This window comes from Sphaeramia orbicularis, chromosome 5 (genome assembly GCF_902148855.1).
Source record: "Sphaeramia orbicularis chromosome 5, fSphaOr1.1, whole genome shotgun sequence".
Taxonomy (NCBI): domain Eukaryota; kingdom Metazoa; phylum Chordata; class Actinopteri; order Kurtiformes; family Apogonidae; genus Sphaeramia; species Sphaeramia orbicularis.
In genome coordinates this window covers 16,646,281-16,671,814 of record NC_043961.1, presented here as the reverse complement: position 1 = coordinate 16,671,814, position 25,534 = coordinate 16,646,281, and the positions used below count along the sequence as shown (strand labels likewise).

Here is a 25,534-nt window from a genome sequence, read left to right as displayed (position 1 = left end):
AAAAAAAAAAAAAAAAACTCAGGAAAGTGTCTTTAACAATGTAAACAACATTTCTGGATATAAAAAAAGAGCTAAACCGTCACACCTTTGGTACATACATAATGAACCATGTTATTACATTTTTTTAAAAAGTAAAAATGTGTCAAGTGCATTTTGTAATAAATTTCTCAAATTGCAATAACTTACTACATAATGTGAAAAAATTTACTACATAATGCATTGAGGTAGTTTATTACAAAATGCGTCAGTTTATTACATAATGCAGCTTTATTACAAGATGACGTGACATTCTTATTACATTTGGAACTTTTATTACATAATGGGAATTTATTACATAATGTGGCTCAACACACCTACATTTTCTTTAAAATAAATATAGGAAAATACCTGATTTTCAATGAAAAAAACACAAAATACAGAGGATAATATTACAATAAATGGTGATAAATGACTTAAGAAAGATTCAATTTAGACACAAATTTATTTGGGAGCTGTCATAAAAGCACCACTGGGTCTTTATGGGTTAAATACCGGAAAAAACCCAAGCATAATGTCATAAAAAATGATGATAAATCACTTTGGAAAGTTTTAATCTGGAGTTTAATTATTTTGACGTCACCACAGAATTAGTTCTAGTTCTTTAAGGGTTAATATATTCCTCTTTATGCTCCTAAAAGCCTCGTGAAGCCTTAAATCTGAGATGATTCACACGTCTGGCTGCTGCCCCTGCACCTGAGAGTTAAATCAGGCCAATTAGCGTCAGCCAATTAGTGTCGGAGCCTCGAACGCACCCTCAGGAAAGCTTCAACAGCACTTGACTGATGCGACACGGGACCGTCTGCACATGCCCAGTAGCACGGCTAAGTGTCGACACTCTATACAAATGGAAATGTGTGTGTAGATGTGAGCATCCAGGTCCTCAAACGGAAATAGAAACAAACTGTATGTACTCGCCTCTGAATTAAATCCATATGAATGAGTCGTCATCTGGAACGACTTCATTTCAGAGCTTCACCAAGAAGTTTTCCAACATGAAACAACATTACAGCACTTATACTTTTGCTTCTCAGACATGAGCATTATTTATAGAACCTTGGGGATGGGGGTATATACATTTTTACTTCTTCCTACTCCTTTTTAAGCATGTTTAATTTTATTTATTTTTATTTCATTTTATTTTTTTCTCTGTTTTTTGTTTACTTATCAACCTTTTATGTATCATTACTAATAATTTGTTGGTTTTGTTTTGATTTCACTAGTCGCTTTTCCATTGGACATCTGCGCAAAACTTTACTGATATTTACTAAATGTTGAAAAAACAGAAGTGCGTAATGTCAGTTTTTTCCATCAAATCACAAATACGATGATTTGTTTATTATCGCGAGATGACATGAGAAGTCATTCCATAAACATGGCAACAAACGTAAATATGGTGTTGATTTACAGATATATTCATTATTATTATATATTACCCCTTTATCTCATACTAAATTAAAAAATGATTGGGTTTCCTGGTGTGTCCACATGTTTCCTCTTCTTCTTTGCTTGTTTTAACGTCTGTCAACATCTGTTTTTTTAATTCACCTGACTCTAGTTGCAAAAAAAAGGTCTTTCCATTGTGGTTTTGCGTGATATATCATTCACGCTGCGCCTGAAAAACCACCTCTTGCCAGCGAAAAAAGTTTTAATCAAAAAATGAGACTTTTGGCGAAATTGTGGTTTTTCCATTAGGTAAATTTTTATGCGCAAGTTATATTTGCGCAATTTGAGGGTCAATGGAAAAGTGACTACTGTCTACATGTTCAAAATAAAGATAAAAAAAAAAACAAGAGACGTTGACAGCACTTAAGATGAAGTTGAAGAGGCTGCTTTAGGGGTTTTACAGCAGGAGTGTCAAACATGCGGCCCATGGGCCAAAACTGTCCCGCCATACTTTCCAATCTGGCCCGTGGGATGAATTTGCAAAGTGCAAAAATTACACTAAAAAAACAAAGATTACGCTGACGATATGAACAGTAAATGATGTTGAATTGGTTTTAGTTCAGGTTCCACAGACAGAAACAATCACATAATAACCTAATGACAAAGTTTATTCTTGGTTTAATGAGAAATAAATATTACATTATGCTTATAGATAATAAATAATGACAACTCCAAATTTAACCTGTGTTTAAGTGAAAACATAAAATTAAATTCTGAAAATATTTACATTCACAAACTATCCTTTAATACAGGTTTTATTAAGATTTATTAAGGTACAGATATTAAATTTCAGCAGCTGAATAATTCCTCAATAAGTGCACGGTTTCACACACAGTTGTCAAACATAGGTCTATACCTCTACTGGATCCTGTTGATTCTAATTGTATTAATTATATTTATTTATATATTTATTATTATTTATTTATTAATTATTTATAACCATATTTTAGCCAACACTTTGCTTTGGTTCCAAAAGTGGACACATTAATGAGGTTCAATTGGATTCATTTTATTAGTGGATGATAATAATAAAAAAAAAAAAAAATACAATTTCATGAAATTTGAAGCATCTTCTATTTTATAAAAGGGAAGAGGGCTCTGTGTGTGTTTGTGTGTGTGTCTCGGGCATCACACAAAATCCGTACAGAGCTGACTGCTGCAGTTTGGCATACTTACGTATTTTTGGTCAAGGAAGAGACTAGTGAAAACGGCAAGTTGATAGGACCAATATTTTGGGAGATATTAGTAATTTTGGAATACAATAGCCTTACAATCATGTTGCTATGCCCAGAATCACACTTTGGTGGTGACTGCTGGACAAATGCGGTACAACATGCGTGAATACACCACAAATATCCATGCTGGGGGACTGGGATGTTGCCCCGCAGGGTTAGGGCTGTGTATTGACAAGAATCTGGCGATACGATACAAATCACAAAACTAGGATCACAATACGATATATCACGATATTTTTTAAAAAGCAATGTTTTTTTTTTTTTTCTTTTTTTTAAATGATTATTTCCTTGAAGAATTGAATTACACCAGAAATATGCACAAATACTAAACATATTTTTATTTGATCCCAACAGGATCTAATGCTATATCACAAAATTTTCCTGTTAAAACTTAACAGACATCACAGTTTAAGATCCTGTTCGAATGTTCATATTTTATTAGTTCATAACGACATCGTAACATTATTCTTGTGCAATTCCAACAAAAGAACTAACATTGTTTAATAAAAGAGTGTTAAATGATAATAAATAAAATATAAACAAAGCAACATAAATGAACCTCCACCATATCTGCATTTGAATAAATACCTAAAAATATCGATACACTACTTTTTAATATCGATTCAGTATTGTGAAATGAAATATCGCGATATATTGCAGAACCGGTATTTTCTTACACCCCTACTCAGGGTCAGGATGTGGATTTTAAAAACACCCCCCTTTTTCCCCCCTGTATTGACAACGATGAAGTCCAGGATCTAGAACCTCCCCCTTCCATTTTTTCCAGATCGGCCACTGTATAGAATATGTTGACGGGCTCTGAGTAACTAGAGTTAATAATAGTCTCTACTTAAACCAGTCTGATATTTGTTATAATCCAATGACAAAAAAAAGAAGAAAGTGTTATCTGGGCAGAACTCAGGTCACACTGTGTTGCGTTAGAGACACTTCAATCACAGATTAATGTGGTGCATATATTTCCCATGACAAAACGTTTGGAGCGTAAAGCGGAACGTCTTGAGTGACTTCACGCTGCAAACCGAAGCTGAAAGCTAAGATAGATGATAAAGTTCGGCAAATTAAAGACAACTTTGATGTGGGAATTGGACGGCTTTCTGCTCCAGTGGATCGGATGGATAGCACGGAGGCAGAAGTGCCAAAACTAGGCTACTTAACTTGTCTAATTGGCCACAGGATGTCCCTTTTGCCCAATAAAAGCCTTCAGCTGGGCCCGGCCCGCTAACAGGGTGTTAGGAAATCTATAGTTATTACATGGTTCCAGCCCAGGTGCAACCAAGGAGAAAATAGAAGAGCAATGTTATTATAAGCCAACCCTTAGGATATTTGTGCACAAAAGTGAAAAGCTGTGTGTGTGTGTGTGTGTGTGTGTGTGTGTGTGGTAAGAATACACTAGCATCAACCTCTATCAGCATTGTGAAAACAGAAATACCTGTGGGCCTTTTTCACACTGCAACAATAGTTTGTAATAATATTATATGAGCTTTTGTGCAGATCTCACAGCTCTGCCAGTCACAGCTAAAGAGATTCATACTCATGCTTTTAACCCATAAAGACCCAAACATCCACCATCCACCAAAAGCATCTACTGAGCTAAACTGTTTAATACCTGTTGAGCCATTAATCCTATCAGTACATGTGAATAATTGGTGTAAAATGCAGTTTGTCATCTTTTCGTGGTCATCAGATATGACCATTTAGACGTTCAGAGGCTCCATAGTTGCCGTGGAAACACTGTCATCTTCTACAACATTGATTCACCAGTAAAACCCATGGAGTTGGATCAATCACAGTAGTTGTAGATTTTTTTTTTATTATTTTTTTTTTTCTGAAAATGTCACTTTTCTCTACTGATATAATAGCCTTGACTTCACTCTGAGCTTTTATGAACATCTACAATAGAATAGAATAGAACTTTATTGTCAGCAATAACAAGTACAACTGTTGGATCAATCACTGTGGATGGAGACACTTGTTTTTATGTTCAGTTATTGATATTTTTGCTGGAAAAGTCACTTTTTCTTCAGTTTTCTCTGTTATTGATATAATAACTTTTGAATTTACTCTGAGCTTTTATGAACATCTGCATGATCAGTGAATTAAATATAGAAAAATAAAGGATTTACTTTGAAAAACGCAAAATACAGAAGATAATATTATAATAAATGGTGATAAATCATCATCATTCAATAACAAAAGAGAAATTTAGACATATTTCTCCCCAGGATGTACCTAATGATGACCTCAGATAAATGCAAAAAAAAAAAATCCTCTTGCTCTGAGCCATCCCAAAATTAATGAATTTTTGATAAAATATTGGGGCCAAAAATAGGACCAACATTGGAACATGAAAAGCTACCTAGGTGTCAGTGCATTTGATCAGAAAACATGGCTGTAAATGGTCTTATATAGTGCTATAAATAAAGACACTGCATTAAATGTGATAATCCTAGTGGTTTTTCTAATCCAGACATGCAGGTTTTTCATGAATCTCGGTCTCATTCCAGGTTTCATGTGTAACCCATCGTGTCCACATTACATGCAGAACCTGCCCATTTAAACACAAATAAATCATTAGTGATTTGTCAACAGCGGTGATTTTTGTGAAACACTCTGCCTTGCATAATTAGTTTGATTCCCAAAATGTACCTTTGAGAGGATAAAAAGATATTCAAAAAAATAGTAGCGCATAATTTTCGTGTCCTTTTTACCGTGTTACATGCAGATTTTCTTATTTAAAAAAAATAAATAAATAAAATGTGTTATATCTGAAAAATAGTTTCTCTTTTATCTCAGTAAATATTTATTTTTAAAATAGACCCAACGTGCCTCCAAACTTGCTTCCTAACATTAGTCTACATCCGGTTTGAATTTTTAGCCCCCATGTCCTGTTTTTAGGACCAGTTTCATAGAAGCACCCATTTCCATCCAGAGGCCCAACGTGCTGTTTAGTGTTTTCCATCTTTATGGGTTGGTTCTGCTGCCTGTCACTACCGGATCAACTGCCCGTTTGTTCATGCGTGACGCTAACTCTACTTGGACAAACTGCCCCAAATGTGTTGGCAGAGACATTCAGAGTCATTCTACACCACAGATGGGTTAATGGCGTTAAAATTTTTTAATCAGATTAATCATGATGATGGATTCCTTTGTGTTAACGTGTTAATTTTGACATCCCTAGTTAAAATACTATTTGGTGAATGAGACTCGGGATCATAAACAGGCTTGATGTTGGTTCGTGTGTTTAATTGTCAGGATGCAGCTTCTTACCCCACACACACACACACACACACACACACACACACACACACACAAACACACACACACACACACACACACACACACAAACACAAACACCTCATGCTCCAGGAGCTGTAATAACAGCGTTAGGTGAAGCTGTCCCCAGAGGAGCTGCTGCATTTGCAGGTTAATCAAGTCTCATGTCATGGATGTGTGGATTAGACTCCCCAGGATGAAGCACCCCCCCTACTCCCCCAACCCTCTGCTGTGCTCACTGGGGTGTTATCTGCCTCTCTATGCATGGTCCAGCCTGACAGGCCTGTGTAGAACAAGGCTATTCCAGGAGAAAATGAGTCTTTCATGTATGTTCCCTAGATTTAGAAACTGCTGAGAGTCGATGTTAACGTCTGCTGTTTGTGTTCAGGTGGTATTTCGATCAAAGCTCCAGAGTCTGGGGTCTGCACGGGAGCTTTGACCCATGCTGCCTTTCATTTAGCCTTGGAACAGCAATGGACAAGTTCACATTTATTTGTTCCATATAATCTGTGTTTTACAGCCGGTAGCATAAAAAAGCACTTTTAAGCTTTTTTATTAAATTAAAGTATGTAACCATTTTAGCTCTCTCTCTTTTCTCTTTCCTGTTTATTATTTTCTTTCCATATACTTTTAGTACAACAACAGAAAGAAAATTATACTTTAATATTGATATTCTGACCTACAGGATATTGTATTTGTATTGTATTGTTCCTGTGTTGTTTTCATGCAGCCACAATACCTGGGGTATGGGTCATATATTACTCCCACTACCAAGACCTTAACACTTGGGATACTGCACCCCTAGGTGGCGCTACAATAATCCAACATATATTAACACAACTGGAAAACTATCAGGCTTAAACTCCACATGTCTATTTAATGTCTTTCTTTTTAATCTCTGCTCTATTGGTCATCTTTCCAAAAGGTTTTGACTGTTTTGCCATCGTTGAATGGTGACCAACTCTGAGTAATAATGTCTCATCTGACAAAAAAGTGGGGAAAAAGTCCACATTTAACCCAAGTAGTGAAGCTTTTAATTTAACATTTATTTCTTTTATTTATCTTATGTGTCCAAATATAATGGCCCTTTAGTACAGTTTGTGTCTAAACAATCTAACCTCATGCACTTAGTGAGTAAGATCCTTGTATTTTGTATGAAAACAGAAACTTAGTGAGTCCCCGTGTCCACCAAGGATCCAGAGTCCTCCATGGTGGACATGGTGTTGGACAATCGTATCCAAAAGTTTTAGGAACGACACAAGTTTAGTTTTTGCAAAAATTGCAACAACAAAAAAAATTCTGAAGTTGTAGATTTCTATGTAGATTTCAAAGACTTATTGACAAACAAATGACATTTAAGCAAAAAATCCATTGGAGTCATTCCCTTTACTTTTGGCCTCGAAGTTAAAAATGACTCCATGTAAAATAAATAAATAAAACACCTCCAACTATAGGTTTAACTCTTAAAAAAAAACAGATTTATACCTTTAAAAACAAAGTATCTTGATGATTTTGACCCATAAAGTGCTACTTTTGTGGCAGTTCCCAAATGATTTTTTCTCTATATTTAACATTTCCTAAGTGATTTATCACCATTTATTACAAAATAATCCCCTGTATTTTACATTTTTCCAGTGAAAATCAGATATTTTCCAATATTTACTGTCCTAATCATATAGATGTTCATAAAAGCTCATATTAAAGTTGACCGTTATTGTATCAAAAACAGAGAAAACTGAAGAAAAAGTAACTTTTTCAGTAAAGTATATCCTAAACTGAACATAAACCCAGTGTGTCCATCCACTGTCACTGATCCAACTCCATGGGTTTTACTGGTGAATCAGTGTTGTAGAAGATGACGGTGTTGCCATGGTAACTACGGAGCCTCTGAACATCCAGATGGGTCATATCTGATGACCATGAAAAGATGACAAACTGTATTTTACACCAATTATTTACATGTATTGATAGGATTAGTGGATCAACAGGTATTAAACAGTTTACATCAGTAGATGATTCTGGTCAGTTGTGGCTGTTTGGGTCTTTATGGGTTAATATTGTTGTTGTCAGGCGGAAACCTCTTATGTCCAAAATGGTTATTTTTCAGGAAACTGGAAAAACGATGTATATTCTAAATAAATGAATGGAGTGAAGAGATGTAGTCACAAGCTGTTTTCAGCACTTTTCATTGGTTAAATATTTCTAAAACTATCAGACCAATATGAAAACTGACCAATAGAATCCTTTAAAAAAATATATGTACATATATTATTTATTGGAGACATAGACATTCAACATACAGTCTTAAGACTTAGATTGTACATACTCAAAAGACAATAAAATCCTTTTATGACAAAAAAACAAAACAACAAAAAAACAAAAATGGACTTATGAGGTTTCCGCCAACAGCGACGGTATGTAACTTTTCTTGTTTCCATAAACTTTAGTGGTTGGTGTAGTAGCCATTTTGGAAAAACAGATATTGTGAACCTCAGACAGTCAGAAATTGCTGTAAAGTCAAGGTTTTACTTTTGTAGATGGTTTAGTTTTTGAGATAAAGCTGTGAAACTCTTGCCCCATACAAAAGACAGAAATACAATACTGGATTTCTAGACAATATTACAGAAATGTTCTTCCTAATGTGATCATTTGAAGCTTCTGGTATAAAACTAGATCACACATTTGACAGTGTTGACTCACATTGTTGCATTTTTCATCAGCACCAGAGAATTCAACCTACACAAGTAATAAAATTTCACACAACATCAATATTTAGTGTTGGCCTCTGACCCTACATCTACAATATTTTGGGCCTTTTGTAGATGGGAGTTTATAAAAGCTCTGATTCTGATCCTGTAGTCGGGTATTTAATGGCTCCAGAGGAATAGATGCTCATGGATTATTAAAACTGCACATGTTGATTTTGTGAGTGTCTTCTGATAACACACAGCCTGTTCCAGTTTTAAAGAGTGTTACCGCTGAATAGAGTAGAATAGAGTAGAGTAGAATAGAATAGAATAGAATAGAACAGAACAGAACAGAATAGAACAGAATAGAATAGAACAGAATAGAATAGAAGAAAATAGAATCAGACAAAATAGAATAGAACAGAAGAAAATAGAACAGAGTAGAATAAAACAGAACAGAGTAGAGAATAGAACAGACTAAAATCGAACAGAAGAAAATAGAACAGAGTGAAACAGAACAGAATACAATAGAACAGAAAAAAATAGAATTGAACAAAATAGAATCAAACAGAATAGAGTAGAAGAAAATTGAACAGAATAGAATAGAATTGAAGAAAATAGAACTGAACACAATAGAATAGAATAAAATCGAACAAAATCGAATCGAATCGAGTCGAATCGAGTCGAATCGAATAGAAGAATCTAGAATAGAGGCGCTACTCCAGTCAGTACAACAATATTTATAAAACACCCAATACGTCAGAAAATAAGAAAAGAGCTAGTATAAAATTACAAAAAATAAATAAATAAAATAAAAGTAAAATAAGAAAATAGAATATAAATTTTAAAATGTAAAATAAGAATAGAATTGAAAGTAGAATGAAATAAAATAGACATAAAATATGAATGCACACAATATTAACAGTATTAACAATGTTTTAACAGTATGTATATCTATGTATATTAGCACTATGAACATTGTGCATATCTGCATTTGTATTTGCATAGATGTTGAATAAATACTGCGTTGGACAGGTATAAGTGTGATAAGTTGTGGACTCAGAAGGACTATCCAAGTGTCCTTCCTCTTCTTCATCTAACATTCTTTTGCCCATAATAAGGCAAAGGTGGAACACTCTCTCAAGTCCTAGCCTTGAGATATTAAGAAACAAGACATGAGAGGGATAATACTGCATCTGTTTCCCTGGCAACGGTTTGCTCCATCGTCCTGTCACTTCACAAAGTGGGCTCCAGGGGATGAGACTCCATGTGTGTGTGCAGCTATAATAGGCATGTGTTAAGGCGACACATCGCACCAGGTTATTGCCTCTACATGTAACACCACTTTATTGAGCTCAGTTGGTCTTATTATTTAGTGTTTATCTCTGAAATAAAAAAGACAGCTCTCTGATGGAGCTGTTTTCTTAAACTGCAACTGAATAGTCCAATTTAACTGCAGGAAGAGACACAGAAAATATTATTAAAATACTGATGTTCTTGATCTGAAGAGCATAAAATACAAAAACAGCCTAAATAAGATATTCCTCAGTTCCCACTCCCTCTCCATCTTTTTATCAGTGTTGGGAAATCGGCTTATAAAGTGGTAAATGTTATACATTATTAACACATATGCTTCATCAAAGTAAAATAACTTATTAAATTCTTTTTCTCTTTCTTTCTCTCCTTTCTTAAAAATTACACTGAAAATATTAACAGTCCAGGGTCCACATACAGCCCAATTTTATCTCAAGTGGATCAGATCAGTCAAATAATAGCATAACAATCAATAAATGATGACATCTTCAAAGTTTTCTTTTTTTTTTTGTTTGGTTTTGTTTTAGGGTGAATAAAGTAAATTACATGATGAAAATGTGAAAATGTTTACATTTACAACCTATCCTTCACACAAAAAAATGAAAATAATCCAAGCAACTATGAACAAGCTGAAATTTCTTGAGAAAAATAAGTGGAATTTTAGCAATGTGCTTGTTCCTAAATGTTTTGTGCATTTGTAGATCCACTGTGATGTGTCATTTGTAATGCACATGTATAAATGAGAAGCTGAGGCGTAATATTGTTAAAACTAGTTATTTGGACTAAAACAAAGAAAATTTTGGAGTTATTATTTATAGGTTATTATGCTATTTTTGACATCTAATCCCCTGAACCAAAATGAGCTTAACACCCCCATCCCTGCATTATACTTATCACTTACTTATTATCCCTGTATTATTACTTACTTATTAGATTGCATTACTTGTATAACTAATGTTTTAAACCAGACAATAGTTGCTTTTCCATTTGACATGTGCACAAAACTTTACCGATAGTTACTAAATGTCGAAAAAACAGAAGTGCGTAATGTTGGTTTTTCCATTAAATCACAAATGCGATGATTTGTTTATTTATTATTGCAAGATGACATGAGAAGTCATTCCATAAACATGGCAACGAACATAAAGATGGTGTTGATTTATAGATATATTCATTATTATTATATATTACCCCTCTATCTCATACTAAATTAAAAAATTATTCGGTTTCCTGGTGTGTCCGCACATACCGCGCCATGTTTCTTTTAAAACTGTTCTTCTATGGTTGTTGTAAGGTCCGTCAGCATCCTTTTTTTTGTTTATTCATGTTACTCTAGTTATGGAAAAAGGTCTTTCCATTGCAGTTTTGCATGATATACCAATTGCGCTACGCCCGAAAAACCACCTCTTGCCAGCACAAAAATTTAATCAAAAAACTAGAGTTTTATTTGTGCATTTTGAGGGTCAGTGGAAAAGTGACTAATGAAGCAGAAAGTCTTTAAAAACTTGGTGTCTAAAGGAAGCTATTGTAGGATTTCTAACATTAAAATCCACTACATTCATGCACTAGGTGTAATTAAAAAAGTGCTTAAAGGATAAAAATAATTATATATTAAAAAGAGTGTAGTCGTAGAGTTTAATCATATGTGTGTGATTAGAAAAATGTTTTCAACCTGAGCTCTAATAGTATAGATTTCTCTTGTTTGCATCATAACAGGAAAAACTGTAGTTGGATCAATGACAGTGGGTGGAGACACTTGTTTTTATATTCAGTTAAGGATATATTTGACTGAAAATGTCACTTTTTCTTCCTTTTTCTCTGTTTTCAATATAATAACCCTTGACTTCAATTTGAGCTTTTAGAACCATCTACATGATCAGCAAATTAAATACAGGAAAATACCTGATTTTCACTTAAGAATGCAAAATACTTAGCATAATATTAGAATAAATGGTGGGAAATCATTTAAGAAAAGTTCAAAATAGAGAAAAAAAAAACATTTGGGAACTGACACAAAAATAGCACTCTGTCTTAATGGGTTGAAGATTCTCTGCCAATATGAGGAACCTGTGTAAAAAAAAAAAAAAAACAAAAAAAACAAAACAAAAAAAAAAGATCCAGCTCTAAATGTTAAAAAAAAACTTGAGCTTGCCTGTTGGATGTGAAAGATCATTTTCCTGAAATGTTCATCTTTAACTCTGTCAATATCTGAATGATTCCCTGCCCATGGTACAAAGAACTATCTCCCCCAGCAATTCACAGTCCATTTTCTCTGTCAAGTATTTGATGCACACTCTGTGACAAAACACCAAATGGCTGAGCTGCTTTATTGTGTGTAGAACCAGAGAATAGGAAAGTAATATTGACAACAACAGCTGTTTAATGTGGTCTGATGTTGGAGAGGCAAAATGTTTCCCAGTAAAAGTGAGTTATGCTGGATTCTGGTTCACATGTCATGCAAGTCAGGGGTTCCCAAAGTGGGGTACGCGTACCCCCAGGGGTACTTGGAAGAAGCCCAGGGGGTACTTGAAATTTTTTGGGAAAAATACATAAAATATGTCATCATGTACCGAATGCAAAATAAATATTGAGAATGAATGCTGAAATATCAAACACAATAAATACATTCATGTAATACTTTTATTTTCAATCATCTTGTTTAAGCTTCGGTAACACTGTAAGAACATTTCTATTTTATATTATTCAAAATGAGTTTATCTGAGTAGCTAAGTAATTGTTTTTTTGTTGATGAAAGGTTCATTTATTAATTAATGACCAATTTATTTATTTTTCTTAGCAATGAAAGAGGGTACTTTTCAGTTTATATTTTACACACAAAATTTGCTTATAAAATGTGTTATTTTTTATATATTACAGTTTAATATATGTTGTTTGTTCACACCTTTGGCACAGGAACACATTTTTGCCTAATTTTCAATAAAAAATGCTGAAGCAAGAGTTGGAGGTACTTTTCAGGGGGTACTCCACTGTAAAAACTTTGAGAACACTGGTTTACGTCATACACAAATGGACAAAAGTATGTGGACACACTGAATTCAGGTGTTTCTTTTCTAACGGGGGTCTGGGATACAAAACAATATTGACTAATGTCATAATAGAGTTTTATATTGGGATAACTATAAGTTAACTATAAGTTAGTTTGGCTTGAATGGTTGTATTTGCTTTGAAAATGCCTCAGAGATGGTTTTGACTTAATTTCTCTCAACATTTTTTTTTTTTTTTTAATTTTTTATCCATGACCAGGATTTTAAATGTTCTACCTCTAAATTCCTAAAATAATTTTCTCTGACTAAATAATTTTACCCCAACTAACCATCTACTTTCTTCACATCTCACTGAGGAAGAAAAATCTCCCATTAAACTTTAAGTAAATATTGATGTTTATAAACTATATGGACAAAAATATTGGGACACATCATGTCTACAGCTGTAAGATGTCCTGTTCATGATGATTTGACAAAGAAACATCAATATTAATAATCAATACCATACTTATCCCAATATAAAACTATATTATGATATTCGTCATTATTGTTTTGTATCACAGACCCCTGTTAGAAAAGAAATACCTGAAATCAATGTGTCCACATACTTTTGTCCAATTTCTATGAGTTAGGCAGTTATGCTATGAGGCTACTGACATGGTACTATTCAGAAGTTTTTTCCTTTCCTCTGAGTTGTTTGGGATGACCTTTTGCTATTCCTGTGTTGTACCTCTTTGCAGAAACACTCTAAAGGACAGACCCTGATGGACATGGTCTGTGAACACCTCAACCTGCTGGAGAAGGACTACTTCGGTCTGACCTTTGCTGACACTGACACCCAGAAGGTCAGTGAATTATGTGGCGCGGTAACTTAGCCGGACATTTCACTGCATAAACACGTTTCTCACAGACAAATTAGTATTCCTTTCACTTGTTGGCTGGGCTGGCGCTCTCAGGGGTGCACCATCCATCATTCAAAGATGAATGGAAAATGGAAATTTTCGTGCTCAGTCAGAGTGTGGACAAGAAGCAACTGAAAATACTTGTGCACCCTCCGAAAAGTACTGAAAAATACCTCATCCATATCACACCTTACTGCATGCATGATGCCTCTTTTAATTTTAGTTTGGTAACATTTCTTCATAGGTAGACTTTATCTAATCAGAATCAATTCAAAAGTCACAGATTATCAGATAAATAGATAAAAGTTGAACATCAGTAACCCCATAGTAACTACGTTGTTGTGAAGTAGCTGTTAGCTAACTAGCTCATAATGTTGAGTCTTAGTGCAGAGTCACAGTTTATGATTTACGGCTAAATAATTAAAAATATTGACTTCAGTAACTTAATTTTGTTTGGTATGCTGCAGTCTAATGTCTACTTTAGCATACACATCTCTAAGCTAACTAAAAACAGCCTACATCTTTTTAGATGTTCAGTGTTGCCTTCAGTAACTTTATTTTATTTGTCTGATATGTTAGAATCTAAACAAGCTAATGTTAATGTAGAGTCATAGTTTATCAGGTACATCTAAACAATTATTAAAAAACAATATTGGCTTCAGAAATTTATCTTTTTTGTATGGAATTATGCTAGAGGGTAAACAGGCTAATGCTATATTAACTTAAACTAAGCTAACTAAAAATGGGGGGGGGGGGGTCCTTTCTAACTCAAATGCACATTTTTTCTGTTTGTAATTAGCTATGGAGTGCATTATAGGCAAAGAGTCATAGTTTATTAATCCAAATAACAACAGAAATACACTGACTTCAGTATTTAATGTTATTTGTGTAGTATGATGTTAGAGGGTAAACAGGCTAATGTTAAATTAGCTTAAACTAAGCTAACTTAAGAAAATATTTAAAGTATACATATTTTTGTCTCAAATGCATAGTTTTTTAGTTTGTAGTGAGGTATTGAATGTTGGTTGTGGACAGTCAAATTTTATCAGTTACATCTAAAAAAATTGGAAATTATGTCTTCAGTAACTTAATTTTTGTGTGTATTTTGATGCTAAAGGCTAATGTTAGACAGGTTTATACTAAGCTATCTAAAAAGTAAGATTATGTAATGTACTGTTAGTAAAATGCATTTTTGATGCTGTGGTTTTATTGAGTATAGTTTTTCTTATGTCCATAGCTAAGTTGTGTCCGTCCATTTTTTTTTTCTTTTCCTTTTTTGTTGTTTTTTTCTGTCTTAGTGAATTACCTTCAATTTAATATGAGAGATTAAAGTAACAATAGGTTTTTGTGGATAAACCGTAGACCTACTCTAGTTATTGAAAAGAAAATATTTCCTTTTTTAGAACTGTTAGGAGTTCCCAATATAAAACAGTTAAGTAATTTTTTTTTTTTTTTTGCTGAATCAAACCATTTAACGTTGGTTCTATCCTCTTAACCATACCTTGTAAATGTTCATACATTAAACTCAGCCCACAAATCGTTTTGACATTTCAAGCAGCGGTTCTTTCTCCCTCTGATGTTTGTTGGCTTATTATCATATAATCATTTTAAATGGCACTGGGCTGGTGCTAGTCTAGCTGAGCTCTGTTGTTAGATGTAGCTTTTGGGGGTTTGACGGATGTGAGCCTCCCTAAGGGCAGGTATGTGGTTGCACAACATACTACAGAGGAACCTCCGCCTTTTGAAGATAGAAAAGATGACAAGAGCTCGTCTCTTTTAACATCTGGAGCATATCCGCTGTCGCTATCATCAGCTTATGCGTGCTTTGTCAGCTCATGGGTTGGGACTTGACACGTCTGAGGCTTCAGATCCAAAATGGTTTTGACCCTTGTGGGCAGGACATCTGTGGTGTTCAGGAGGTCAACACACTGTAAAATATAACACGTTGTTTCAACTTCAAGATATTAGTGAGAGGGTTGTCTTAAGTTTTTATGTCAAATGAACAAACGCAACTGATTCTGTTAACATACATCATGTTGTCTCAGTGAAATACCCTCTGTTGTGTGTACCTCTGTCTTTGTTTTTGGATACAGATTTGTTAGTTAGTTGAACTATTAGGGTAGTTGTTTGAGCTTAAAAATTTAATTAAGCTGAATTAAAAATTTAAATGTGTAGACACTAGTTTTCTAGTTTGGTTAACTGGCTGGTGTTGAAATCGACCCCCTGACTTTCTTATTATGAGGCAATTGTACTTACCACTGAACCATTGTCTTGATTACCTGCAAGGTATAGTCTTCTACCTTTATTTCTCGCTGTTTATTTATTTATTATTTTTTTATTTCTTTACAAATCGCTCTCACCTAATCATTTAAAAGCTAAACCAAGACCTAGTTGATCATAACAGCAGTATAATAATATAATAACTACAATATCTTCTTCTTCTTCTTCAGCAATTTCAGTTCAAAAAATACAAAGTTGAAAATCTTTTTTGCTTCTGTAATTTCAAACAGTGGAAGTGCATACAGTTGAGGCACGTTCTTAAACAAAATTAATGCATAGTGTTCATTATAAAATGTATTCCCAGCTTTGAAACAAAGCACAAAAAAGCAACGATAAGTTTGCAACCAGAAAAGGCACCTGTCAATTGTCTGTGATGCATTTGGATGTTTACGTCACCAAAACATGATGACACAGGGCTTAACTCCGCCCACTATTCTGAACTGCACTGAAGTTTAGTCAATATAATTTACTGAGTTAGTTCGACAAGGATGTTCAAGTTAACCTATAAAGACCTAGTGCTACTTTTGTGGCAGTTCACAAATAAATTATTTCTCTATATTTTGGCCTAACCTATTGCAAGTGATTTCTCACCATTTATTGTAATATTATCCTCTTTATTTTGAAATTTTTCCAGTGTAAATCATGCATTTTTCTATATTGAATTCACTGATCATACAGATGTTCATGAAACCTCAGAGTAAATTCAAAGGTTATCATATCAAAACAGAGAAAACTGAAGAAAAAGTGACTTTTTTCAGTAAAATCTGTCATTAACTGAACATAAACCCAGTGTGTCCATACACTGTCATTCATCCAACTCCTTATCAATGTTGTAGAAGATGACAGTGTTTCCATGGTAACTACAGAGCCTCTGAACGTCCAAATGGGTCATATCTGATGACCATTAAAAGATGACAAACTGTATTTTACACCAATTATTTACATGTATTGATAGGATTAGTGGATCAACAGGTATTAAATATTTTACATCAGTAGATGGTTTTGGTCACCAGTGGCTGTTTGGGTCTTTATGGGTTCAGAGTTGAGACATTTCTAACTTGTATTTTTGTTTTATCACAACAAGTCAAGTAATCAGTTGTTGTTCTAACACAGAATAATACGTGATTGTAACAGTTGTATTTTACAGTGCAGGCATGAAGGTCAGACGTTTGTCTCGGTTTGTGCATGTAGGTAAGTCTGCGGCTTTGATCAGTGCGACGACCTCATCAAATAAAAGCTTATCCGAGTGCAGCTTGAGCCTTTCCTCCGGGGTCATCTGTGATTGGAGACCAAACGAGCCTGGGAACTGAAATGTCATTTCAGATGCCCTTTTTGCGTCTCCGTTTGGGGAACAAGCATTTAATCTCAGCTCTACAGGAGAACATTCATTCCACGTGATCGCTCCATGAGCGAAGGTTGTCAAAACCAAAGCGACGCCCGACCAGTCGACAGTGATTAAAAGTTATTCCTGTTTTTTCTGCGGAGAAAAGCGAATGAGCACAGAGCGTCTTACTAATTGAGTGCTCTTTGGCCTTGGTTGATATAAGATAGATTCAGGGGGACGATAAATGCCTGCGGCTCATTAAAGTCTTTAGCAGCCTGATTAAACACTAGAGGAGTGTGTGTGTGTTTGTGCCTGTGTGTGCATAAGTATGTGTGTATATTCTAAAAATGCCTGGCCAGCATAGCCACAGGAACGCCGTTTGCTGGATCAACCTTTCATGCTCTTGATTCTGTACTGACTGATGTGAGACCGGCTGCCAAAAAGACTGTCAGGATGAATAAGCAGCTGCTGTGTGGTATTCAGATTAGTTAAGCTCACAGTCAGCTCTCTACACCTCAACATGCAGCACAGAATGTATAAGCACCTGTTAATGTGTGACTGTGTGTGTCCATCCATCCACTGCAGTGTTTGATGTCTTTATGTACTTACACTCTACTGGGAATGGGTTTACTGTCACCTCATATTTTTATTAATTAATTTATTTTTTGACAGCATGTCTTAAAAAGCATTCCCAGTTCTTTGCAGCAGCTCAGTGAATATGAATAAATAATTAAACCAAATCAAACTACATTTTTTGTTTAACTTTGTGTGCGTTATGTAACTTAATTCTTCATCTTGGTCTAGACCAGGGCTGTCAGATTCATTTTAGTTCAGGGGTCACATCCAAGTGGGTCAAACCAAAAAAATAATAACATAATAACCTATAAATAATGTCAACTTCAAACTTTTCTATATGTTTTACAGTGGAAAAAAAGAAAAAATTACGTTTAAAAAATGAACATCTACAAAGTATCCTTTAAAAAAATGTGAATAACATGAACAACTTGAAATTTCTTAAGTAAAATCACTACAATTTTAACAATATTTTGCCTCTATCATTTACACACGTCCATTATAACTTACAGATCACAGTGGATCTACAATTACACAAAACATTTAAGAACAGGCAGAATATTGGTAAAATAACATTTATTTCTCTTTAGACATTTCAGGTTATTCATATTTTTTGTGAAAGGATAGTTTATAAATGTAAATTTTTTTTTGTAAATGTATTTTTTTTTATACAATAACGAAGAGAAACATTTAGAGTTGTCGTTATTATGATGGTATTTTACTGGTTTAACTCATTTTAGATGATATTTGGTCTGTATGTGGAACCTGAACTGAAACAAAAAGAAATATTTGGAGTTGTCATTATTTATAGGCATAATGTAATATTTTTTTCACATTAAACCAAGAAGAACATTTGGAGTCGTTATTTATGGGTTATCATGTTATTGTTATTTTACTTGAAATCATACTTATCTGTATGTGGAACCGGAACTAAAATGATTGTTAATATTTTTCAGTATAATTATTTCATTTCACAAATTTACCTCAGGGGTCGGTTTGGACCCTTTAAGGGGGGCGGTTTTATATTTGAAGCCCCTGGTCTGGATAGTTGCTGTACTGATAATTAAAGAACAGGACTAAAAAGTAATAATGCCTAATATTTATACTGACATGAAGCACAACTTGAAGGTGGAGTTTTCTCAAAGTAAAAACACATTTTGCTGTGATATGGACTAAAGCTTAACCGTACTTTTCACCGTTGCACCTAAATGCACCAGTTATTTCTGACCTTATTTGTTCTGCTGCATGTAGGAGCAATAATCCATAAAGAAGCGCTAGACCAGTAAATCTGCAAATATTTGTCCTTTAGGGAGTCGCTGTAATCGACCTGTTCTGTCATTTAGGGATGAATAAGTGCTGAAGATAAAAATAAAGTTCCTCTTATGAGCTTTTTTTTTTTTTTTTCTTAGAGGATTCATTTGTACCTTGGCTGGTGAGGAAATCCACTTCAGGTTACACGCAAATCAAGACCATCAGAGGGGAATTACAGATGAGATCAAAGAAATTAATACTGTTCTAAATAAGAATCTGTATAAAATTAAAAGAGTCTGGGATAGATGACAAACTGCCATAGAAACATAATAATATCCTCTCAGGAGATTTTGACACGGAATATGTAATTAGTCTCTGCATTTGTCTCTGAACAGCTCCTGTTACACACTGCGCTGCATCACTGGGCCCGTTTACATGGACATAAATCTCAGAGAATTGTAATAATCAGACCTGACACGTTCACATGCACTTGAGAAATGCGATAATCGAAAAACCCTGGTTTAGATGCTCCAGTGCATTATCGGATTTCTTTCAGACTAGTGATGGTAGACTTAAAGTTGCTGTTGTCTGCCGCTCACGTTTGACTACGTAACTTCTGTTCTCTGCTATTTTTAATTGCATTTACACATGCGCAGATGTAAAAGAATGAAATAAATCAGTTTAACCTGTCTCAGGGTTCCTACAGGTTTCTCCAAGACTTTTTAATGACTACTTAGAAAATAATTTAATGCTCATTTCACAGCCATACTACTAAAATGTTTGACTCCTTGAATTCGGAAAAAAAAAATTGTATTTACTCCAATGCCTTGATCCCTACCATTCCAAGTCATTTCTCACCATGAGCTGCAAAGTTACCAATAATTGGTTCCTAGTAGTCGACTAACTTTCTTTGCAGCTTGGACATTTCCCAGACTCTTTTAAGCACAATACAACCAACAGGTTTATGGCAACATAACTTAAGACCTACCATATCAAATTTAATACCCTTTAAGGACTTTTTTAAGGTATTAAATGCAGATTTGTAAATTCAAGACTTTTAAGACTTTTTAACACCCCGCGGGAAGACATCGGAGTATTGGGGAGAAATTTAGGTGTGTTAATCCGATTTCTCATAACCAGACAAATGCTGTTATTGGATTAAGCCTATCAGATTATCTTGTTTACATAATCACTGGAATAATCTGATAACTCCAGAAATCGAATAATGATTGGAGTATTGATGTGCATGTTAATGGGCTCAGTGATGGTAAAATCAAACTTCCTGTTATTGCCTTCAACTCACATTTGACTACGTAACTTCCGTTCTCTACGATTTTAATGGTTTTTACACATGCACAGACGTACCAGAACTAAATAAATCAGATTAATCTGTATACATGCAGGAAGACATCGGAGTATTGGGACAAACCCAGGTGTGTTAATCCGATTTCTCATAATCAGATTACTGCTGTTATCTGATAAAATAGATCAGATTATTCTGTTTATAAGATCAACAAGTGGTGCCAGGCACAATAAACCCCGCCCCTCACATGTATTGTATCTTATTTTGGCATCGATCCAGTTGATGTCATGTGTGTGCATGATATGTGCCAAGTTTGAAGTAAACTGAAACAAAATTGATGTTTTTATGGACATTTAAAGTTTCACCCATTATGAGTAAATTGGAGGGGAAAAGAAAAGATTTTAAGAACACATAATAAATTTGAACTTTCACCTACTTTTCCCAAAATATAACCACATCTATTCTGGATCACTGGCAATCTATAAACCCAGTTTGGTATGAATTCAACCAACACTTTTGCTGCTACAGACATGTGAAATTTCACCCATTATAAGTAAATGGGGGAAAAAAAGATGTGAAAAATTTGTAAAAAAAAAAAAAAAAAAAAGAGTGAACTTTGACCTACTTTTCTCAAAATATAATGACATGTTTTCTGAGTCACTGGCAATGTGTAAACCCAATTTGATATCAACTCAATCAATAGTTTTGCTACTACAGACATTTGAAATTTCGCCCATTATAAGTAGATGGGGGGAAAAAAAGGTGTAACAAATTCATAAAAAATTTGAACTTTGACCTACTTTTCCCAAATTGTAATCACATCACTGGCAATCTATAAACCCAATTTGATATTAATTCATTAAATAGTTTTGCTGCTACAGGCATTTGAAATTTCACCCATTATAAGTAAATGGGGAAAAAAAAACATGTAAAAGAATTCATAAAAAATTTGAACTTTGACCTACTTTTCCCAAGATGTAATCAGAGCTATTCTGCATCACTAGCAATCTATAAACCCAATTTGGTACAAATTCAACCAATGGTTTTGCTGCTAAAATGTTAACAAACAAAGAAACAAATAAAGAAACAAATAAACCAAACCAAAAACAATACCCCTTGCCTCCCCTTTTAGAGGGTGGGGTAATAATAATCTGATAACTCAGATAATGATCAGAGTATTAGTGTGGATGTAAACAGACTCACTGATAAAGCAACTGAACCAGAAATGTTGCCCCTGGTGGCCAGATGGGTGCACTATATGATCGGGTGCAATGAGATCAGATAGGTAACTGGCAGCAGGAATGATGCGCCACAACCAAGAAACAGATGCTTGAATTAAATCTGCTCTCTACATGTTAGAGCGGCTTAGCAGGGGGCGGCTGGCTTTCTTTATTTAACCATATGGAGAGGCTTTCATTACGAACACTGACGGCAATTAGAGCAAAATGTGACACCGGGCTGTGCATTAGCCATGTTTCCAGTCGCCCTGTGTGAATTGTGCCTTCTGTCTTTCAGAACTGGTTGGACCCCTCCAAGGAGATCAAGAAGCAGATGCGCAGTGAGTGTCTCATCCAAGGAGTTTAGCTGATAAACATTTTCATTTCCATTAGTGGAGTTTTCAATGTGCTGGCGTGCATGGTAACTTCTCAGATGCAATCCCATCATAGCTGCTAATTACAGGATGATGCTGTTTTTCCACTACAGACAAAGTAGCATCAACAGGAACATCTTCATATTAGTTCATTTCCACTTGTCATTGTAATCTCTCCTCAGATTCTCCGTGGCTCTTTGCCTTTGCTGTCAAGTTCTACCCTCCAGATCCGTCCCAGCTCATGGAGGATATCACCAGGTAGAACACACACATGGTGTTAGAGCAGGGCTGTCAAAGTCAACCAGGAAAACAGTAGGCATAAGGACCTGTAAATACTACTACTACTACTACTACTACTACTACTAATAATAATAATAATACTAATAATAATAATAATAATAATAATAATAATAATGGTACTATTACTATTACTACTACTACTACCACCACTACTACTACTACAACTACTACTACTACTACAACTACTACTACTATTACTACAACTATTTCTACTACTACTTCAACTACTACTACTACTACTACTACTACTACTACTACTACTACTACTACTACTACTACTACTACTATTACTACTACTGCTATTACTACAACTATTTCTACCACTACTACTACTACTATTACTACTACCTCTATTATTACAACTATTTCTACTAGTACTTCAGTTACTACTGTTACTACTACTACTTCTACTACTACTACTACTACTTCTACTACTACTACTGCTATTACTACAACTATTTCTACTACTATTTCAACTACTACTACTACTACTACTGCTATTACTACAACTATTTCTACAACTATTTCAACTACTACTACTACTACTACTACTAATAATAATAATAATAATAATAATGTATTTTTTCTCTTTGTTTTAGTATGAAAATTAAATTACATTGTCAAAATATGAATAACCTGAATAACCATGAACACCCTGAAATATCTTTTTTTGGTGTTATTTCAACAAAACTAGCTTATTATTAACACAGATTATTATTAACAGACCACAGTCAATCTACAAATTCAGAAAACATTTATAACAGGCAAAATATGGTTAAAATTGCACTTACTGTTCTTAAGAAATTTCAGGAGTCTCATTATTTGTTTAGCTTATCCACATTTTATTGTGACAGGATTGTAAATATGAAAATTTTCATAATGTAATTTTACTTTTTTCACATTAAAACAAGGAAAAAATTTGGAATTGTTATGATTTAAAGGTAATTATGTTATTATTTTACTTGATATCGCACTGAACTGTGTTCCATAGTTTGAGCCATAGTTTTTTATACCTCACAGATAGTTTTTTTTATATGTATATTTATTCTGTTCTACATATATAGTGCCTGTTTTATTTATTGCTGTTGCCTCCTGAGCCGATTGCACTGAAATTTTGTTTTTGATGTAAATTTGGAATAACAAAGTCTGTCTATGTATGTTGAACTGTATATTCTCGGTGCAATTTTTTGACTTTCTACTTAAATTTTTGCTCTTTGTAAATTCAGCCCGTGGGCCAGATTGGACCATTTGGTGGCCCAGTTTTGGTCCGTGGGCCGTATGTTTGACACTCCTGCATTAGAGGATCAGTAGTTCTGAGGCTTCTCTGTTAATCAGAGAAATCACTTTCATGTTCTTCACATAATTTGCTGTTTTTATTTCCAAAAGGTGTTTGTTGACATAAAAGTATTGTAACAGTTTTCATGGTGTATTTGCCCCCGTGTCAAAAGAACCCAAATCCCTCTCCTTTTTTTCGAGGATTAGACGTGGAATGCTACTAACTGCCATGGATTAACCTGCTGAATACTTGTTGGAGCTGGCCTTGGCTCAGGCTCGTCTGACTGCCAACACCCTCCTCTCCTCCCTTTTGTCTGCTGTCACAGATACTACCTGTGTCTGCAGCTGAGGGACGACATGCTGTCAGGACGCCTGCCGTGCTCCTTCGTCACTCACGCCCTCCTGGGCTCGTACACCGTCCAAGCCGAACTGGGTGACTACGACCACGATGACCACGGATCCGACTACGTCAGTGATTTTCGCTTTGCACCCAATCAGACGCGTGAGCTGGAGGAGAGGGTGATGGAGCTTCATCGAAACTACAAGTATTTCACTGTTTCTTTTTTTTTTTCTTTTTTCTTTTTTCTTTTTTTTTTTTTTACCTTTATTTAACCAGGAAAAAAGCTCATTGAGATTAGATGAGTGGCCCAGACAGTAGCAGGAGAAGGTATACAAAATAGAAATCACAGCCATTGATCCACACTAAAAATATACATAAAACACAATAAAGGTCAGTTCTAAAACCATAAATAAATCACTAAACTAGGAACATACATATAAAGCACTATCAATAATTTAACCCATAAACAGGCAGTGCTACTTTTGTGGTAGTTCCCAAACAAATTTTTGCTCTACTTAACCGTTGAGTGAGTTATCACCATTTATTATAATATTATCCTCTGTATTTGGCATTTTTTCAGTGAAAATCTGTTTTTTTTTCCCCAAATTTAATTTACTGATCAGGTAGATGTTCATTAAAGCTCAAATTGAAGTTGATTGTTGTAATATTAGAAATTGAGAAAAACGAAGAAAGTGTTACTTTTTCAAGAAAATCTATCATTAACTGAATATAAACCCCATGTGCCCATCCACTGTCATTGATCCAACTCCATGGGTTTTACTGGTGAATCAATGTAGAAGATGATGTTTCCACGGTAACTACGGAGCTTCTGATGACCATGAAAAGATGACAAACTGTATTTTACACCAATTATTTACATGGATTGATAGGATCAGTGGATTAGCAGGTATTAAATAGTTTAGGTCAGTAGATGGTTTTGGTTGCCAGTGGATGTTTGGGTCTTTAAGGGTTAAACTGTAGCAAACCATGTCTGATACATATTGATTTAGTGCAGAGGTCACTACTAACAGGTGGACCGTGGCCTAGGTCCAGACCTAGAAGCCGTCCCATACGGACCCGGACCTACAGCCAGAGGTGGGGTGCTTCTATTTTAACCAATGCAGCTTTACAGTAGTGGTTTATTGGATGAGGAAACGCACAGACCAATTGCATGCGTGTAAAGCCATTCCACGTGAGTGCAGACAGATGAGAGAGTTAGAGGCAATTACTCATGAAAAGATGGTAGAAAGAAAAAGAAAGATAGCGATACATGTAGAGAAAACAATGGGAGAGAAACAGACGACTGCACCAGAGAAAGATGAGGAAAAGACGAGTGAGACGGAGAAAGGGAGAGAAAAGACAAGGAAAGTAGAACATT

The 25,534-nt window shown here is 34.7% G+C and overlaps 1 protein-coding gene across 3 annotated transcripts in view; it reads left to right on the top strand.

Moving 5' to 3' along the window:
* The window catches only part of LOC115419085 (band 4.1-like protein 1), a 207,135-nt gene that overhangs the window by 137,139 nt on the left and 44,462 nt on the right, over window positions 1-25,534 (top strand). For all 3 annotated transcript variants that reach the window (XM_030133701.1, XM_030133703.1, XM_030133702.1), the window contains exons 4-7: window positions 13,758-13,862; window positions 22,166-22,208; window positions 22,424-22,499; window positions 24,143-24,361. In XM_030133701.1, the coding sequence (XP_029989561.1) occupies window positions 13,758-13,862; window positions 22,166-22,208; window positions 22,424-22,499; window positions 24,143-24,361 (443 nt within the window). The remainder of the gene's footprint in view (window positions 1-13,757; window positions 13,863-22,165; window positions 22,209-22,423; window positions 22,500-24,142; window positions 24,362-25,534) is intronic.